Here is an 18,323-nt window from a genome sequence, read left to right on the forward strand (position 1 = left end):
CGAATCTGGATTTAAAGTTAGATGGGAGATATGTATTTTGTGATATAATACTAGTCACAATGTAATTTTATCAATTATCAAGATAAGACTTTCTATTATACATGATATCGGGGTTGCCTTCTCCAATGCAAGCTTTACCCCAGCTTGAAAAGAAAGAAAAAGATAATTATACGAGTACGTACTCGAGTTATAATATCTGCTTTAGACAGCAAAGACATTTGGAATTAAAGGACTTTTTTTTTTGGGTCGGCGTATGGGTCTTTGTAGATGTGAAATACGACGGGAGGAGACAACAGGTTGGGCTCTGAGCGGGAAGCAAAGCTAGGATAAAAATGAAAAATATTCCTCTAATAATTATAACTCCACTTGCAACGTCATCAAAAGAGCAAAAGGTAACTTGGGAAAGGGGACGGGGTATAGGTTTGTTATCAGAAAATCGAAAAACCCAAGACTACAAACAGAATTCAAAGGAAAACACAGACGGGAATGATATTAATAATACAAAGTGATGTGAAACGAAAAGAAAAAAAAAAAAAAAAAAAAAGGAAATAAACATTGCAAGGAAAAGTTCAAGTATGAAAGGAGTGTGACTTTGAATCAAGGAAAGTGACTATCGCTAAATAAACCACATATTCATGACGGACATGAAAGGAGCGTAAGAAAAGAAAATTATATTTTTTATAGTTTTTGCATTTATTTTTTTATTATTATTCGAAGACCGCTAAGCAGCGGCGATCGAGGCCGGGAAACTCAATTGCTGGAGCTTGAACGAGCGAATCTGGGTCTGTATGTCGAGTAGGACTTCGCCGCGATCTTCTGAAGACTTGGTAGTGCTGGTATACGCGGCCTCTGCCTTCTTCAAAGCTTCAACGTAATCGGCTTCGGCCATAGAACCTTCCTTTGCAGTAGAAGGCTCAAATGTTGGCTCGAAGGTCGGCTCAAAGCTGGGTTCATGAAGAGGCATTGACCTGATGCTGCCACCAGACGAAGCCGATCGCGCGGTTGTTAAACTCGGCGAAACATCTGTGATAGGCGTAGACACATCTCCAAGGAAGCACGGGGTGCGCGGGGTACCAATGAATGATGGCGAGCGCGGTGGTTCCCCAGACATGTTGACAAAATGGCGAACAAGGTTTTCTAGTTTGAAGAGAGCATTGATGTTGGTTTGGATGACCTCCTTATGGCGGGCTTCGAGTTCCTGTAGCTCGGCTTCATAGCCAAGTGAAATCGCTTGCTTGAGTTTCTCGCCAGCGGATTCTTTGTCTTCAACGCCAGCAGTGGCAATGGTGGCTAGCAGGGATTGTTTTTCATCATTCAGGGTTTTGATTTGGGATTGGAAATCTTTGGTGGCTTCACTTGCGGCCTCCTTCTGCTCCCATAGATTTTTTTCAAGTGAAACATTGCGTTCGAGGATATCCTTGAATTTGCCTTTTTCGGACTCGAGTTGAAGTTCAAGGTCAGCAATGATCCCGGCTTGGCGTTCAATCTCTGCATTCTTAGAACCAAGCTCTGTGGTCAATTCTGCGATCTTCTTCTCGTCCTCCGCGACCTGGGCATTGATCTTAGTCTGAAGCTTTTGGATGGCTTGAAGTTCAGCCTTTAGTATTGCTGTCTGTCGTTCATATTTTTCTGTCGAGTCCTTCTGCTGGGACTCGGAATAAGCGGTGACTTTTGCAACCTCTGCCGCAATCCGCTTCTCAGCCTCATCTTCTTCAGAAACCGGGGCACCGGATTCGCTAATGGTGTAGCTCCGGCGAGATCGAGTACTGGCACTACCAATGCTATCCCTCACCCTACGGTGTAGAAGCTCCTCGCAGTTGTTCGACATTCTCTTCAAGTCGGTCTCAAGGGCCTCCTTCTCAGCATTGGCGAGTTTTTTATCCCTCGTCTGTGCGGCTACTAGAATAAGCCTTTCCTGCGCAAATGCCTCCTTCTCCCTGTCATGAGCGGCTATAATATCCGCTTTCTCGCATTCGAACCGCTTGCGATCTTCTTTCCTAGAGGACTTCACAGTTTCTAGCAATGTGTCGTACTCTGCCATCTTGGCTTGTTCAGCTACAATCCTTTTTTCCATTTCCTGAAGATCCCTTTCGTGTAACTCAAAGATCGACTCCTTTTGCAGACGGAAAAGTTCTACTTGTTCCGCATTCTTCTGCTTGAGTTCCTTTAATTCGGACTCGTATCTGTCGGAAGCCGCTTTTCGTCGGATGTTTTCTTCACGAACTAGACGTTCGTACCGCGCTCGTTCGTGTTTTAAACACTCCTTGCGTTTTTCATCAGAGGCGGCTAATAGTTGGGCTCGGATTCGCTGTTCGTGTTTCTGAAAGTCTTCCCGCTTGGCGGATTCTTCCTGAACGGCATGTTCGAGTTTCTCTTTCTCGGTCTGACGGGAGAATTCGGAGGCATCGAGTGCAACTTGCAATTCCAAAGAACGTTCTCTTTCGGCCGTTAGTTCCTCGATATGCTCCGATAGCGAACTTTCAAGATCGGCGATCTTCTGCGCGACAATATCTCTGTCGACATCGTCGGATAAATCGAGAGGTCGTGTGATGATGGATTTTTTGAGTTCTGCGATTTCCTTCTCATGTTCCTCCCGTAGAGTTTCCAACTTTGCCTCGTAATTCTTTCGAAACTCGGCCTCAGTTGCAACAATACTTTCTCTCAGAGATGCGAGATCTTTCTCAAACAATTCCTCCCTCTCCTGCATCCCGATTTCATGGGATGCAATTAGATCCGCCTCCCTTCGTTTTAGAATGTCGATTTCCGACAGTAACTTTGACTTCTCGTGGTGGCTTTGCATCTCTTTGATCTTCATCTTCCCCTCCAGTTCATTTCGAAGATTTGTTATCTGCAAAAGATTCCTCTGATGCATTTCAGAAATCTCCTTCTGATAGGCCGTAACCATCTTCTGTATATCAGTTTTGGTAGCGGCATGGAATTCTTCGATCTGTGTGGCATGCGTCTGTTCGAGTTGACTTATGTGGGAGTTTCTTTGGAATAAAAGTTTCTCGCGGAGTTCAAGTTTCTTCTGGAGTTGTTCATTCATGACCCGCATGACATGTGCAACTCGGTGGCCCTAAATTCTCGGAGGGTTAATTTGGGTGTAAACAAAAAAAACCCACGAGGGGGGTTTGTTTGGGTAAATGGTTGAATACCTCGGTGGCCAGCTCTTCGGATGGGATGTCTTTGAATTTCGCCCTCGATAACCTATCACCGATGATTAAAGAAGAACGCCTCGAATTCGACGTTGGGGCCGGTGGTGTATGCTGGCTCATTTGTATGATTTTCTCCTGTAGAACTTCACACATCTACAGAAATCTATTAGCAATCTCTCCTATATATCCCACCGTTTGAACCCGCGCCATTTTTTAAAGATCATGTTTTTCTTTCTCTCTCGTACCTTTCGAAGCCGTATAACCTCAGCATCCGTCGACTCCTCCTTTAACAGGCCACTCTTCGATTCGGAGGGCATATTTTTCGGCGACATTTCGATATCACAGAGTTCTCGATTTAAGAGCGGTAGGTCGGTGTCGATGTGCTGTTTTTCTTTCCCCTTTTCTCTCTCTTTGCCTTTTCTTTCCTTTGTCGGTGTGTTAAGTGTGGTGCGGGATGATGCTCGAGAACTGGATCTTCGAGGGGGAGGAGGAGGAAGAACTGGAGGCATTGTTTTTCTGACTTCTTCAATCGGATGGAAATCTTCTGGGTTACCGGGGAACAGAATCTCCTGAGAGGGTTTCTCATCAAACCCGGTGGTAATACTGGTGGTTGTGGATTTGGTGGTGGCGGCGGCCGTTGTGGAGGAAGTCGAAGCCGCCGCGGCACCGTTCTCATACACTACCAATCCTGGGGTAGCCTCCTCTGGAATCGAATTTGCAAATTCATCAAATGAAGGGATAGGTCTGCGCAGGGTTTTACTACGAGTGGCTGACTTTAGTTTATTCTGCCGCTGAGAGTTGGAGTCGTATGAATTATGTTTGAGAGCCTTCCCGCTCTTTTCTTTAATAGCAGAGTTTACGATTTCATCATCATCATCATTATCACCATCTTGGTCGGAGTCGGGTTCAACCCAAGGCGAAAGGGATGCTGAACCAGGTGTAGTAGGGGTTTGGGGTTCTGCTGAAGGAGATCGAGACGACTCAAGGGATCGAGAAAGTCGAGGACTCCAGGGCCAGGACGGCATCTTGAATGGTGATAGGCCAGCGAGAGTGGTGAGCTGATACTGATATTGCGGCTTAATATTACGCTAGGATATCAAATATCAGATTTTTTTGGCAAGCCCGGATTTCGAATTTGTGAAAAAAGGCAAGACTGGGCTTGGAAGGGGGGGAAAACGAACGTCGGGGTGCCCAAAAGTGTATGGAGTGTCGAAGAGGGGGGCATATCGAGAGTTTTAATACCCTCTCAACGGCTCAAGCTGGTTAAGCCTATGGTGAAGTCTTTCGTTACCCCATTGGAGCATTTTGCAAGGTAAGGCAAGGCAGTCAGGTCGAATAATCCTTGGAAGTCCGTGGGACTGGCAAAGTCTAGCCTGCAAATATCCCTCCACAGGAACCTGTCCTCCCTCCTGGCCCCCAAGGTACTGCCGTTAACTCGCTGTTGTGCATCTTGAACTGTAAAACCCCCCAGTTTCAGTCGCACGGAACAGCAGAGAAACCCGGTCGAAGGTGATTTGATGGTGTGTGGGATGTTCAGATGTTTTCCTATCCGGCCCACCCATGCGATGAACCCATGCACCAGGGTGGGAGATCCGGGTCCCCTGCAGGCCAAGCTTCAGGAGAGGAAAAGCAACGATCCCATTTCCCACCTGTCAACCGGCCAATGATCCATCCTCCCGACGTCCAATTGCATGGATTTGGGGGAAACAGCGGCCGTTTCCCCACCTGGCACCCACACGCTTCGTTTTGCAAACGATACGTGCGGTGTAATATTAAAGTGGCGTATCGTTACGTTCCGTTGAGAGGAGTGCCTCTCAGAGAAAGGGACCATCGGTTGGAAAAGAGTGTTCGTGGTCAGATCGCAAAAAGGTACAATGGGTGATATATACTTCAATACGCAGTATATATATATATCGACGTGTGCCATTGCAATGCATGCATTGCATCTCGACCTGGGCTGGTAGATGCATGCGGAAAGCCACCCTTTTCCCTCTTTGAATGATATGTCTCCGATATTCGAATTCGTCAATGTCAATTTCCCCATTGTCAGCTCGCTCGCTTGCGGCTTTGTGACAGCCAATACAGCAGCAGTCTAGAAGTGTGCTGAGAATCTTGCATCTTGCATAAAATTATCCCGACGTTGATCCAGCTAGGTAGGCTCCGACGGGTTCCCCAATACCAGCACCCACTGGTAGGTACCTATCAATATTAATTCATATTAGCATCATCGACTTCGAGGGCTAGGCAAACTTTTCTGTTAAGATAATAAGTAAATAAATAGGACCAAAAAAATATTAATTCCATCATAGTTGCGCACTTTCGCATCCCGAACTAGGCGACGACATGGAGAACGTGACCAATTGAACTCCCCCTAGCTCTCGCAAGCATCTTCAATCCATGCAACATCGGTAACACTTGATTTTGTACCCGAAGGTAACTTTTTTTTTTTTTTTTTCGTCTTCATGGGGTGACTGGGTCCAGATAGATGTAGTGGCGTATCGGAGATCTGCCCCGAGGAGTGCGAGGGAACCGCTGACGGACCAGGTGGACTGCTGCATGTTAAAACTAGCTGCATGGCTAAGGACAAGCTGCAAGGAACCACCTTCCACGGGACTTTTTTTGCTGCATGGTACGATCGATAGCTGTGGTACCGGTAGAACTGTTTTGGTCGCTCAACAAGATTTGTCAAACCCTTCCCCTATAGCTAATAGGAGGGGACTCGGTAGGTAGGTTAGGTATTGTAGCTTGAAGTATACTTCTGTATACTGTATCAGTAGATCTGAATAGGATGTCGAGGGAAAGCGGGAGAGCCCCACATCAAGATCCATCAAAATCGAGCCGTCGATACACCTGTATGCACAGCCATCGACGCTGCAAACAAAGCACAAGGATCAACCCGTCGACTTTTGACCTGAAGATTCCTTGACAATCCGTGTACGCATACAAGTGCAAAAGCGCAGAGATTTTTGAGGAGTGGGTCTAATTCTAGACTCTTTTAGCTCTAAATCCATAGAGCACTCCGGGAAGCAGGCCGCCTACAGTATACTTCATACATATGACTTCATAGTTAACCAATTCCCCCCAAACCCATCGATCATAATAATAATATTATGTCCCCGACGCGGATTTGTTCGGTAAGCCGATCGCAAAGGCTCAATAAAGTGCCTTAATTCGGGTTTCAATCTAACAAGGCTATGAACCAGTCTGGCGATGATTTTCAGGGTTGCAACTGACAAAGCGGCAAGGTCTATGCAAGTAGAGATGCTTGAGTGCTTCGGAACTTCTTGGTTCTTTTCTTTCTTTATTTAATACAGGGACCATGTAGCATTCATTATATGTGTAGTATAGTTGCCTAGCTATCTCCAAGCTCATTCTGACCAGCTGGATCCATGGAGGTTATTCATAAAAGAAGCTTATACTTCGATACACAGTTGTATACACATATCAATATCAATATCAGATCCCAAACCCTTCCCCGCCGGTCCAATCCCGTACAGAAGAACCCTTTATTATGTATCAACCCTGCAGCCTTCCCAAAGAAAACCTAACTAAGGGTCTCAGAGTTACAAATAATAATAAACCAAGCCACGGAAGCAACCGAAAAACAAGCAAGCTAACAGAACGTTTCACTTAATTTCGGATAGATGGTCTTTCTAGCTAACGTACTAACATACTCAATACCCACTTCAGGACGTCCCTGTTTGTGCTCAGATAACAAAACTGTTACCGGGATCCCTCTTTTTTCCCTTTTCTTTCTTTTCTTTCTGCTAAGACAAAATAACAGAAATACCCTTTGTCTTTTGCCACAGCCACTAGCCAACCAACCTGAAGTTTTGAGCTCCACAGGGGGGTTGGAAGTGGTGGCAAAAATACTTGATATCTAACGGGGTAGTAAGCTAGCGAATCATACCAATCTAACGGAAAAGCAACAGGCTTGTACGGAGTATGAAGTACGGAGTACATACATACATACATACCCGTATACAGGTATATATAGATCTTTGGTCGTACACGCACATACATGAAAAAGGAACCAGGGAGGAGAGACGGGAGGATACGTTCGGGTTGGTTTCAGTTGGATATATCCCGTGTTACCAACTTTCTAGCTAGGGTCTCTCTTGTCTCCCGCTCGTCACGAGTGCCTTCCGTTCATTCCATTCCATTCATTGCATTCGATGGAGGGGGGGGGTTAAAAAAAAATGGGACGTAAGATATATGTACACCTATGTGCTTAGGTAGCTAGTCTCGAGGATGTACCACGGCATCAGATCTCAAAAGAGAGAAGGGGGGGCCTCTGGTCCATGACGAAAAACCCAATTATGCATGTACCCCACCCGGTGAGCTTTTAACCAAAAAGAAAGAGAAGTCCGGGTCGAAATTTTATACAAATCGAATGGATATTGAATAGAAGTCAAATCCCCACCTTCTAATAGCCAACATGAAAGAAAAGAAGAAGAAGAAAAAAATCTTCTAATTCGCCGGCGCAACCCTCGCATGTCTAAAATACTTCATCCCAACCCAAGCAATAATCACCCAAACCCACGCAACCACCCACGTCAATATCACCAACGCCGGATAATACCCAGGAATAGGTAAATCATCATCAGGATCATAGTCCTCTCCCCATAACCCTCCTCCCGTAGTAGCATTGGTAGCAGATCCATACCACGCCCAATCCCATATCCCAAGTACACTCCCCATCCCCACCACGAATACCACCCAAGTAGTTATAAGCATCACCCACCCCCACCACACCGTATCCGCATAATCCACATGACGCGACGAACTCGTCCGTCGGAAGGACCGTGATATCCTCGAAGAACTGCGGGATGCCACCGATGCATCCCTCATCATCAGGGGAGGGGGTGATAGATGATCGTCGTCTTCGGAGTTATTCAAGCTGGAAGACGCGCCGCCGCCGTTTACACCCGCGAGTCCGGGATTTCGACCATTACTACTACCACCACTACCATTGCCATTGCTGTTGCTGCCGCCGGCGGTAGTAGCAGCTATATCCGTAACATTTAGAGTTGAGCCGTTATTCTTGACGGCTGATTTTGTGAAGGACGAGGAAGAAGATGCGAATGTAAGCAGTGATTTTCGGAGAGATCGAGCTCGTTGCCTGGTCTTTCGGGGTAGCTGCTTGCTACCAGTATTGCCGCTACTGCTGATTGTTGGTCCACTCATCATCGCGTCATTGGGATCAAATATTGTAATTGTGATCGCTGTCGTATGTGCGCGGATATGTGTATGTGTGTGTGTGTGTGTGTGTGTGTGTGTGTATGCACTCGTGTAGTAGTAGAAGTGTGCTACATCGTCAGATCTAGATCGAAAGGTTTAAGGCAGGGAGTGTGGGAACAAGGCTGCTGTTGCCTCTTGACCGATGTGCGATGTATGCCTAATCCCAGCATCCGTCCCAATATTTTGATTCGTTTCCCGTGATTCTCCCCCCAAGTTTCCCGAAGAAAAAAGTTGGGACCTTTCTCGGATTCCGCTCGTTGGGCAGAAAAGGTCTGCTTGGATGATGTTAAGAAGCTAGTGTCGCAAGTTTGAAGTTGAAGAAAGGTGCGGTTCGCTAAACTTGGCACACATACACATACACAAGGTCGCTCGCTAACTTAAAAAACTTAATTAAAGAGGCTCTCGAATTTGATAGACAAAGCTTTAATCTCGCCAAACTTCGCTGCCTCGTGCATGGGAAAATATAGTTAGAGTGCCAATACTATCATATTCTAATGACAGGTCAAGATCGATTTCGACAACAACCCGATTGGAAGAATAATGGCAAATGTCACTCTTGTAATACTAATGCATCTCTGCTGCCTATTACCGGCACATGTTCAGCCCTGCAGCCTTGTCGCTTCCTACCGAAAATCATATCTCGATACCGTTATCTAGGATGCAACCTACTCTTCCCTAAATGGTGGGATATCCGGGTGTAATGTACAGAAGTACTTGTATATATACTACGCAAATTTAACGACTAGTCGACAATGGACCGGCTCACGAAGGTGACATATGCCTCTTAACGCTGTTTAAGGGATCTAGATCTAGCAAGACCCTTTAGCTTAAAGAGGGCTCTGTAATTTGAGATTTATGTTTCGATCGATCAATCTACAGTTAACAATAGCCGCCTACTTTCTATCCCGTACCGATGTCATAAGAGCGCTAGATTTGTATCGTAGCAAGAAATGAAGCCGCTAAGGTGACATTTGTGAGAAGCCGATCTCATGACAGGATGAACCCCAGAAAGAAAAAAGAAACCTATCTGCAGTGCAGTAACAAAAATAAAAAAACGGGAGTATGAGTGGAAGGGGGGTGTGTGTGAATGGGGGGGGGGGGGCTTTGGATATCGTTCCCCTATCCAGTTTCAAGCCATCAACCTAGATGTGCAATATTACGAACCTCAGCTAATGTAGTACCCTTTACTCATTGCTCCAGGTTCCGATAATAGTCAACGTAAGCATCGATGATGGAAGGATATGATCCTAATTTCAAACACAATATTAGTCTCCTCAAGTGTTCAACAGTAAATATCAACCAAGTGGCCTTCTCCTTACCATTTTCATCGTATCCCGTCAAAGTTGGATCGGCTTTCGCAGATAAAATGAACTCGTAGAACATATTCCAAGTATCCTTTGGAATACTCTTCTTCCACTTTTCATTCAAGAATTCCAACCATCTTTCCAAGTGCCCGTTGTCTCCAAACCTGCTCTGCAAAAGAAGTCTCCACCACTCTGTCGCACTATCGAGCGGCAAGGCCTTCGACCCCGCTGGCTTCGCCCAGCCAAATGCCCACTTGTAGACTTCCTTGAAGTATTCTTCATTAGTATCTAAAGATTGTCTGAGTTCTTGAAGCTTCTCCTGCATCTTAGGCAAGGAATCGGCGCTATATAAAGATATAGAACGTCAGCTACATATCGGAATCGGATGAACCATTCCAAAGGATTAGTATAGAGTACCCTAGCTGCATCCACCCATCTGTAAACCCCTTCCGGCTGATCTCTCCCATAGATTCGGAACCCAGTACTTTACTGAGTGGAACGAGGGTAACATCATCGAGTTGCAGTCCCAGTGCGTCAAAATAGGCCATCGTCGCATCTATCGAGAACTCATCGAGAGGATCACTAGGCTCTGTAAGAAAGAAAGAAAGGAGGTTGTCCAAATTTAGTGCCCCATTTTGTTTCTTGATTTTTATTTTTCCTTATAGAATCTATGATTTGAACGTACGTCTAAATTGATCGAAGACAGAATTGATCGCATTTTGGTTTGTTGGACCCGATGCCGAAGGTGTGCTTGGATTCTGATAGTAACTATTGAAAGAAGAAGAAGCCATAGGCATGTTATTCGTCTGCGGACTTTGAAACTGCGTAAGAGGATTTTGTGCTTGATAACGGGATGGTAGCCGAAGGTTTGGCAGTTCAACCTTCAGCGGAAGAAACTGTGCTCGCGCTTGGTAATAATTATATAATTGAGAACTCGGCGGCACCTGGTGGTATCCTTGAGGGGTGTGAAATTGAAAACCTTGCATTGGATTATAACCGGGAACTTGCGCTTGATAATATGAATAGGGAACCTGTGCTTGATAATACGGGTAAGAACCCTGCGCTTGCTGGTGCTGTGGAACGCCATAGCCTTGATAGTACGGATAGGTACCCTGCGCTTGCGCCCGTTGATTCTGTGCATAATTCCGCTGCGGAGCATAACGCGCTTGAGAAGATGGTTGACCACTCGGCCCTGGATAATGCTGCTGAGGACTTTGCGTCTGCGCTCGATGCTGCGCCTGAGGACCCTGCGCCTGATCTTGGTGCTGTACCTGAGAGCTCTGTGTCTGCCCTTGATACTGCGCCTGTGTTTGATACTGCGCCTGAGAACTTTGCGCCGGATCTTGGTACTGCGGCAGAGTATTCTGGCCTTGATCTTGACGGTGCGTCTGGGTACCCTGCTCTTGATACTGCGGCAGAGTATTCTGGCCTTGCTCTTGACGGTGCGTCTGGGTACCCTGCTCTTGCGTTTGGTAGGGATATTGAAAATAATCTTGCAAGGGATTTTGTGATTGATAAAACGGATAAGGGGTCTGCATTCGAAGCGCTTGACGATCTTCGAAGCTGTGTTCAGAAGGCAATTGTGGACGCGGATTTTGATAAGGCAAGTAGGTAGGTTGGTTATAATCCAGATTCAAGCTTTGAAACTGTTGATGTGTTTGGTGGGAACTACCACCTTCTGTGCTGGCCCCTTGCACTGGTCTTCCACGAGGGCGAGGGGTAGACCCGCTCGATGTGCTCGAGTTTTGATCAGGTTGGTCCCCCTCATTGTTAAACATTGCAGGCGATTGGGATGTTTATATAGATATAAACATATGTATAGGACTTGACCAAGGAAGTAAAAGGGGGAAAAAAGAGACAATAATAACGACGAAGGTGATGTTTATGGTGATAAGGATGATGACGGTGACGGTGATAATAGGTGACAATTGTAGTAGAGTTTATGATATGAAGGGAAGGGAAGGGGAGGAAATGGGAACATACGAGTCAATGGCAAGTTCCAGGTTCCAATTATTCGCCTGGAGGATCTATAGGGAAACGGAATCCGGTCAGCAGTTGCCGTATTTATATTTATGGCTTGATTCTTGACACGCCCGCCCGCCCGCACGCACGCACCTTCTTTGCTGTTCTTTCGGGTGTCTGTGTGAATTGCATAAACTGCGTGAGCGCAGCGCGCTGGGAAGATGAGCTACTCTATTAATGCATCCGACGTGGTATTATAGTCAGCCCCTCAGTTGTCCAGTTCGTAGTTAGGGTAGGTTGGCAAGATGGCAATCGAGATTCTCCCCCATCCCCCTCATGTGCCTCGTATCGATGTTGGAGATCGTACCATGCCAATAGTCCCCCCGGGTAAGTGACCACGTTTCCAAGTTGTGTGCGGAGGGAGAGAAAGAGAAAGTGTATGTATGTGCTAGCTTATCGAATCGATCGGGTCCGAAGCAGACGACGTCGAATGAATGTACTAGCTATTCGCAGCAGGGTCTGGAAGTGTCGAAAGTAATATAAAGCCAAGTCGTTAGCTCTGGTATAGATAGGTAGGTAGGGACCCGGATCCTTAACCATACCTGACAGCTAGCCCTGGTCCGTCCCAATATCTAAAAGGTTTCTGCGGGGTGCAACTTGAAAGCACGACAAACTGATGCGCGGGGAAATAAGAATGCAAACGATGCGAATAGAAATGAAAGGGGGGGAAAGATGACGATGACGATGACAGAAGATAGGTAGGTAGGTAGTCAGTGGACTCCTTTTCTACTATTCTGCTTTTTATTTCTTTATATAAGATATAAAAAATAAAAAATAAAAAAAGATAACAGGACAGTCATGCGATTTTGGTCGCGGGAAGCGGACTAACGTCAAGTGGGGGGTTTATGGGTTTAGGTTGAGTCGGAATCAACTGAACGTTAATTCCAACAAGGAGGGGCAGCCCCAAGCGGGTCGGCCTTTTCCTTTACTTTATACCAGCCCACCTTTCCCAATACAGCTCCAGCAATCCTAAGCTGTGGCTATATGCAAGGTCACGACATATATAGACACATCCAATAGTAGGTATATAGGTAACTACTTACCTCTACTTATCTGCTTGAATACTTAAGTAAATATTAAATATAAGCGCATCCAGTACCATAAAAGGCGACATCTTCAGATCCATGCTTTAAATTTACATATTAGCAGACTCGGAGCGACATGCCAGCTTCCCAACGAGCGAATATACCCCGTAACTCAGTACTAAACTGGGTGTTCCAAAATGGGTTATGATCCACGGTTGCGAGACATCTCTTTGTGTTGAGAAAAAGATGTTCGTTAATACTAACGTTAACATTTATCTTACTATTTTTATTTTCAACTTCTCGATTCCAAAGGTAACATAGGTTACACCCGGTAACGACAATGTCTACGGCCCGGATAGTACTCCGCCAACAACGGGGTCGATGGCTGCAGCCGACAATGCAGTCTACGGCCCGATCAATCCGAACCCACTCGACGCACGCACATCACCATAACCATACCCATACCCATAACCATCACCATCACCATCATACCCCCACAGGCGCCAATCTCGAGGCCGTCCGATCCTACTGCCGTGAACTTCTCAGGTGAGGAATCTACTTCGCCAAATCAATCATCACAACCGCACTGTATAATTACACCGAGGGCGCTCGCTGACACAGTAATTCTTCCCGGTCAGCTCAGAACCCACGATTACCCATCCTACATCCTCTCAACCTTCCACCCGCCACCCCTCCGAGACGCCCAACTCGTCATCCGCGCATTCAACGTCGACATCGCCCGAATAGCAGATCAAGTCTCAAACCTCACCGTCGGCCGTATGCGAATGCAATTCTGGCGCGATGTAATCGAAAAGACATATAATGGTCACCCACCCCAGGAACCCGTCGCACTACTTCTCTCGAAGGTCCTTCATGAAGACCGAATACCTTTCACAAAATCGTTCTGGATGAAAGTCATCGGCGCGAGGGAACAGTATTTGGCCAATCAGTCGTATACGACGTTAGATGCTTTGGAGGCATACTCTGAAGCTACTTATTCCTCATTACATTATCTCTCGCTCGAGGCTTTGAACTATAAATCCACGAATCTTGATCATGTGGCTTCGCATATCGGGAAGGCTTCCGGTATAACCGCCGTCTTGAGGGGAACTCCGTTGATGGCCGCCCCGGGACCGAATAGTACTCAAGCAGCAGTGCTGTTACCGGTAGATATGTGCGCTAAACACGGTCTTCGTCAGGAAGATGTTATAAGACACGGAGGGAGCGCCCAGGGACTAAAAGACGCGGTTTTTGAAATCGCAACAAGAGCAAATGATCATATGATCACTGCTCGGGAGATGTTGAACAGAGCTGGCGAAGAAGGTAAAGGGCCGGCATTTACGACATTCCTACATGCGGTAAGTTAGCAAAACCATCATTCAAAGGGTAGTAAAAGTGGATTTCACCAACTAACACCCCCAACTTAGGTACCAACTTCGTTATATCTCGGCCGTCTAGAAAAGGTTGACTTCGACGTCTTTGACTCTTCTTTGCAACGTAGAGAGTGGAGGTTACCGTGGAAGGCTTACATCGCCAATGCCAGACGGCAATTCTAAGTCTCATAATTATATATATCAAAAGAGATTGAAAGATAATCGCAATTCTTTTATGGTAATTGTATGTTATTAATACAATTCAAAATCGAAGGCAAAGAGAAGGGGGAGACCGGGTAAGAGAGTACGCATGCATGTACATATATTTGTAAATAAAATAAAAGCAACTTGCAAGACAATCAAAAAAAAAGGTTTTCGAGGGAAGGTCGGGGTATCCAAGGTTTAGAAAATTAATGAAAAGGAAGAAACAAAAATGAAGAAAATAAGACACTAGAGAAGGCACCGCCGCTAGCATATACGAAGGTGCCAATAGAAAGCCCGCAATGACTCCGTACCAGAGAAGACAAAGGGAAGAAGGAAATGGAAAATGGAAAAGGGAAAAGGAGAAATTTTTTTCGGTCAACAAAGTAAAGTGCAGAGAGCGAGGCAGATCGTAAGTCATGATGCTAGTATACAGAATTATAAGGGGGAAACAGACGACACACAAGGAAAACTGAAAGAAAAGAAGACTCGAGTAAAAAGGGCACAAATGCGAATCAACATTGCCAAAAACGCCAGCGAGATGGTCCCATATTGCAATCGACCCGGCCGAAGTGACTCCCAAGGAAACAGTGAGAGAAGGATGTAGGGAAATTACGAATAGAAGATATCTTTGTGTATATAAAATAAAAAAGGAGAGAGGGAGACCGAGCTTCGACGACTCGACAAGCCCGAGGGGCCTGTAGGGCCAAAGAGATCGGTATTCGTATGAGAAGACCGTCATATCGTTAGCCGAGATGGTTTTTTGGGGATAACGAGCGAGCGGTATCTCTGTAGAGGACGCGGTGAGAACGGGAGCTTTGTTTTTTCAGAGAACTTCGGTTCAGAACGCCTAGTATGAAGGGTAATTTCCGGAGGCCGGCGTGTCTACCGTCGCGACTTCATGTACCGTTCAAGAATTGAATCGAGGCGCTAAGGGAGCTATATTAGAACGAAATACGTGGAACAATATGATGCAAGGTGTGACTTACCGTATTCATGTCCTGAAGTTTCGAGTTTGCATCTGCAAACAAGGGGGTAATCCGCGGATGCGATTTGACAGTCGAAACTTCGGTCCGATGTCTAACTACAACCAAGAAGTCCCTGATGTCCTGATTATCGTCGTCTAGATAGGTTCTGAGGGCGGCTTCAGACCATATAAGCTCTCCTGGGGAGCCGGGTTGAGCAACAGGCGTATCGGGGTATGTAGCCTCAGTCGGGGAAGTATCGTGAGGATTGTTATCCTCGGATCCACTACCATTGTCAGGTATAAGCGAGGGTAGTTCATGCGGGGTGAGATCATCAGGAGTGTCCGAGTAATACCCATCAGCTCTTCCATCCACTGCATCCGTTTGAGTGATCACTGGCGTAGGTTCTTCGGTAGCCGGGCCAGAAGTTGATATAGAGGTTTGAATTGAAACCGGAGATGCCTCCATAGGTGTAATTTGCTGCACCACTGGAGCTGATTCATATGACTCCTGCTCCTGCTTAGAAACCATTTCTGCAGATGCAGGGATAACTGTGGATTGCTGCTTGTCGATGGGAAGAATCCTCGTGGCAAATCTCATCCCAAATGGTTGCTCCTCTTCCTCTTCGTCTACCTCTCGAACTGATTCTATCTTCCGGATTGGTGTTTTTACGAGTTTTGTGATTTCGGGCCCTTTCTTTGGTTGCTGGTTCGCTGGATTTTGCAGCAACTTTTCGTTTTGCTGTTGCTGTTGTGCGCGAGCATTTTGCTGCTGTTGAAGTTGTGGAGACGATTGCTCGAAGGAGTTCCCGCCCCTGCTACTACCAGGTCGACCTGAACTCGAGTCGTCTCGAAGCGACTCATTTGACTTCTTCTCGCTTGAGTGCAGAAATTCCTCGATCTCTTCATCCTTAGAGTTGTTCTTCCGTTTCTTGAACAAACTTCCCAATATCGATTTCTTCTCCTTCTTGGCTTTGTCGTTCTTACCGGTGGTGGGTGGCGGGGACAATGTTTCTTCCCTCTTTCCGATTCGATCGAAGGATGTTTTCGGTTTTACCGGTACTACTCCCGGGGGAGAAGTGATATCGTCGTCTCGGGCAAGTTTGGGTGTCAGGGTAATACGCCTGGGTTCTGAATCCGGGTCGCCAAACAAAACAGAATCCGTGTTCCTAACGGGTTTGGGCTTCGGCTCTGAGCTTCCATCGACTATAGTAGGGTCATTAGCTTGGTTGGTGTTAGGCGCATGCGATTCTAATTTACCCTTTGAGTCGAATAATTCGTCACTACCCCGGCTTTCTGGCTTGGTAGATGGTTTGGAGGCAGGCTGTTGCTGCTGTTGCGGCTGCTGCTGCTGCTGCGGCTTTTCGTCCTTCTTGTCCTTTGGTTTTTCCTCCAGCGCTTTGGGCCTATCTACTGTATCCGGTGCGTCGATCGGTGTTATCTCATCGTCTTCGCCAGCTAATCCACCGATTGGCTTTGAGTCGGCCTCCGCGGTATCTTCGTCCATCGCTGCGCCCTCATCATCGTTGCTATAGTATTCGCCATCTGGATCTTCCTCGTCTGAACTATACTCGTGATCCGAAGCCTCGTAATAGGTTGGAGGTGCGAACTGAACCGTTTTTGCCGCTCGTCTGCGAATCGCCTTCTTGAGAATATTCTTGGACTTCTCCTGATTATCACCAAGCATCGGTGTAGACAACTAAAAATAGATAAAAAAAAGACTTGTTAGCGGGCGCAGAAAACCTAAAGTCTCGTAGGGGTATTCGTACGTCTACGTTCCGATGTTTGTTCAACCGAGCTAGCCTTTCGGATGGGGTTTCAATATGTTCGGCAGGAAGATAACCTGTTTTGATCGAATGTCAGTTAACAACTTCCCTTAAGATATGCTGATACCCGGAGTTGCGTACCAATTGAGGAGTCCTTCACAACACGAACCAGCCACCAATACGAATTCGAATCGTCGAGCAGAACCATGGTATCGCCTTTCGTAGCATTCGCCTGGCCTTCGACGGTAGCGATAAAAGTATGTAGCGCGTAGACAAATTCGAAATCTATATCCTCGTCCGAGATCGAGGGACTCGAGGACATCCTGTCCAACATCTCCTCATCCATTTCATCCTCATCGTTCATATCATCGTCATGACCATTTGCATAGTGAGGGTCGTGATTGTAAGGGCTTATCGAGTCTGGGATGTACGGCTCCCCATTCAAGTCCCCCCCGTGAATTCTGCTGTTGTTGACCGTCATCAAGTCGTGCTGGTCATGAATTTGCTCCTGAGCAACGTTCATGAGCGCGTTCGCCTGCGAGGGTGCAATGGAGCCTGCCTTTGTCGCGAACCCGTTTGACGAATGATCCTTGGCTGACGGATGATCTTGGTCGTGTTGGAGATCGATCGTATCTGTGTGAAGAACAATGGAAGAAGAAGAGAAACAGGCGATGTTAGTCGAGATCCAAACAACGACAGTAGTAAAGTGGTATGTAGCGGCGAAGGTGCAGGTGCCTAGTCCCCTCAGACTAGACTAGGCCTCAACAACAAGAAGAAAAAAAAAGAATTCCAAATCCACCCAAGTTTAGAAACACGACAGAGAGGTGAGAACGGAAACAAACTAAAATAAAATCGAAGAAAATAAAATAAAATCGAAGAAAAATAAAGTTAAAGAAACAACAAAACGACAGTGATCTATCGAAGGGGGGGGGCCGAGGAATGTAAAATATGGATAATGAAGAAGATCGAGAAAAGCTGAACCACGTTTGCGGAAATAAGGGTCTGTCGTTTCAGGACAACTTTCTTGACTGGTGCTCGAAAAAAGGGGACAACCAATTTCGAGACGAGGACAGCCACACCACCCACAGATTCTCTCACAGAACAAGCATCATCCAGCCGAAAGGCGCTCTAACAGTCCTCTCAAACGACTAAAAAAGAACTGGCTGAAGGGGAAAAAAAAGGCAGAGAAACAATGGGGACAACTAGTGCGAACGGGTTTGTGCGACAAATGGAGGGGTTTGAAGATATCAGCTTGATTTTGGACCTACCAGC

The 18,323-nt window shown here is 46.3% G+C and overlaps 6 protein-coding genes across 6 annotated transcripts; 2 read left to right on the forward strand and 4 right to left on the reverse strand.

Moving 5' to 3' along the window:
• Window positions 1-721: 721 nt before the first annotated feature.
• On the reverse strand, window positions 722-4,180 carry AOL_s00054g398 (uncharacterized protein; the record flags this gene model as incomplete). Its single annotated transcript, XM_011121714.1, has 3 exons — window positions 722-3,076; window positions 3,156-3,308; window positions 3,401-4,180. 3 exons carry the CDS (start codon window positions 4,178-4,180, stop codon window positions 722-724), a joined length of 3,288 nt encoding a protein of 1,095 aa, XP_011120016.1.
• A 3,445-nt stretch (window positions 4,181-7,625) lies between these two features.
• On the reverse strand, window positions 7,626-8,345 carry AOL_s00054g399 (uncharacterized protein; the record flags this gene model as incomplete). The annotated part of the gene is made up of 1 exon (XM_011121715.1): window positions 7,626-8,345. The coding sequence occupies one exon, from the start codon at window positions 8,343-8,345 to the stop codon at window positions 7,626-7,628; it is 720 nt and encodes a 239-aa protein (XP_011120017.1).
• Window positions 8,346-9,584: 1,239 nt separating this feature from the next.
• AOL_s00054g400 (uncharacterized protein) lies at window positions 9,585-10,497 on the reverse strand (the record flags this gene model as incomplete). Its single annotated transcript, XM_011121716.1, has 4 exons — window positions 9,585-9,643; window positions 9,716-10,044; window positions 10,118-10,289; window positions 10,386-10,497. 4 exons carry the CDS (start codon window positions 10,495-10,497, stop codon window positions 9,585-9,587), a joined length of 672 nt encoding a protein of 223 aa, XP_011120018.1.
• A 56-nt stretch (window positions 10,498-10,553) lies between these two features.
• On the forward strand, window positions 10,554-11,315 carry AOL_s00054g401 (uncharacterized protein; the record flags this gene model as incomplete). The annotated part of the gene is made up of 1 exon (XM_011121717.1): window positions 10,554-11,315. The coding sequence occupies one exon, from the start codon at window positions 10,554-10,556 to the stop codon at window positions 11,313-11,315; it is 762 nt and encodes a 253-aa protein (XP_011120019.1).
• Window positions 11,316-13,087: 1,772 nt separating this feature from the next.
• Window positions 13,088-14,303, forward strand: AOL_s00054g402 (uncharacterized protein; the record flags this gene model as incomplete). The annotated part of the gene is made up of 3 exons (XM_011121718.1): window positions 13,088-13,293; window positions 13,352-14,105; window positions 14,175-14,303. 3 exons carry the CDS (start codon window positions 13,088-13,090, stop codon window positions 14,301-14,303), a joined length of 1,089 nt encoding a protein of 362 aa, XP_011120020.1.
• A 903-nt stretch (window positions 14,304-15,206) lies between these two features.
• Window positions 15,207-17,574, reverse strand: AOL_s00054g403 (uncharacterized protein; the record flags this gene model as incomplete). Its single annotated transcript, XM_011121719.1, has 4 exons — window positions 15,207-15,251; window positions 15,311-16,984; window positions 17,055-17,128; window positions 17,193-17,574. The coding sequence occupies 4 exons, from the start codon at window positions 17,572-17,574 to the stop codon at window positions 15,207-15,209; spliced, it is 2,175 nt and encodes a 724-aa protein (XP_011120021.1).
• Between the last annotated feature and the right edge of the window lie 749 nt (window positions 17,575-18,323).

This window comes from Orbilia oligospora (genome assembly GCF_000225545.1).
Source record: "Orbilia oligospora ATCC 24927 unplaced genomic scaffold scaffold00054, whole genome shotgun sequence".
NCBI classification, from domain to species: domain Eukaryota; kingdom Fungi; phylum Ascomycota; class Orbiliomycetes; order Orbiliales; family Orbiliaceae; genus Orbilia; species Orbilia oligospora.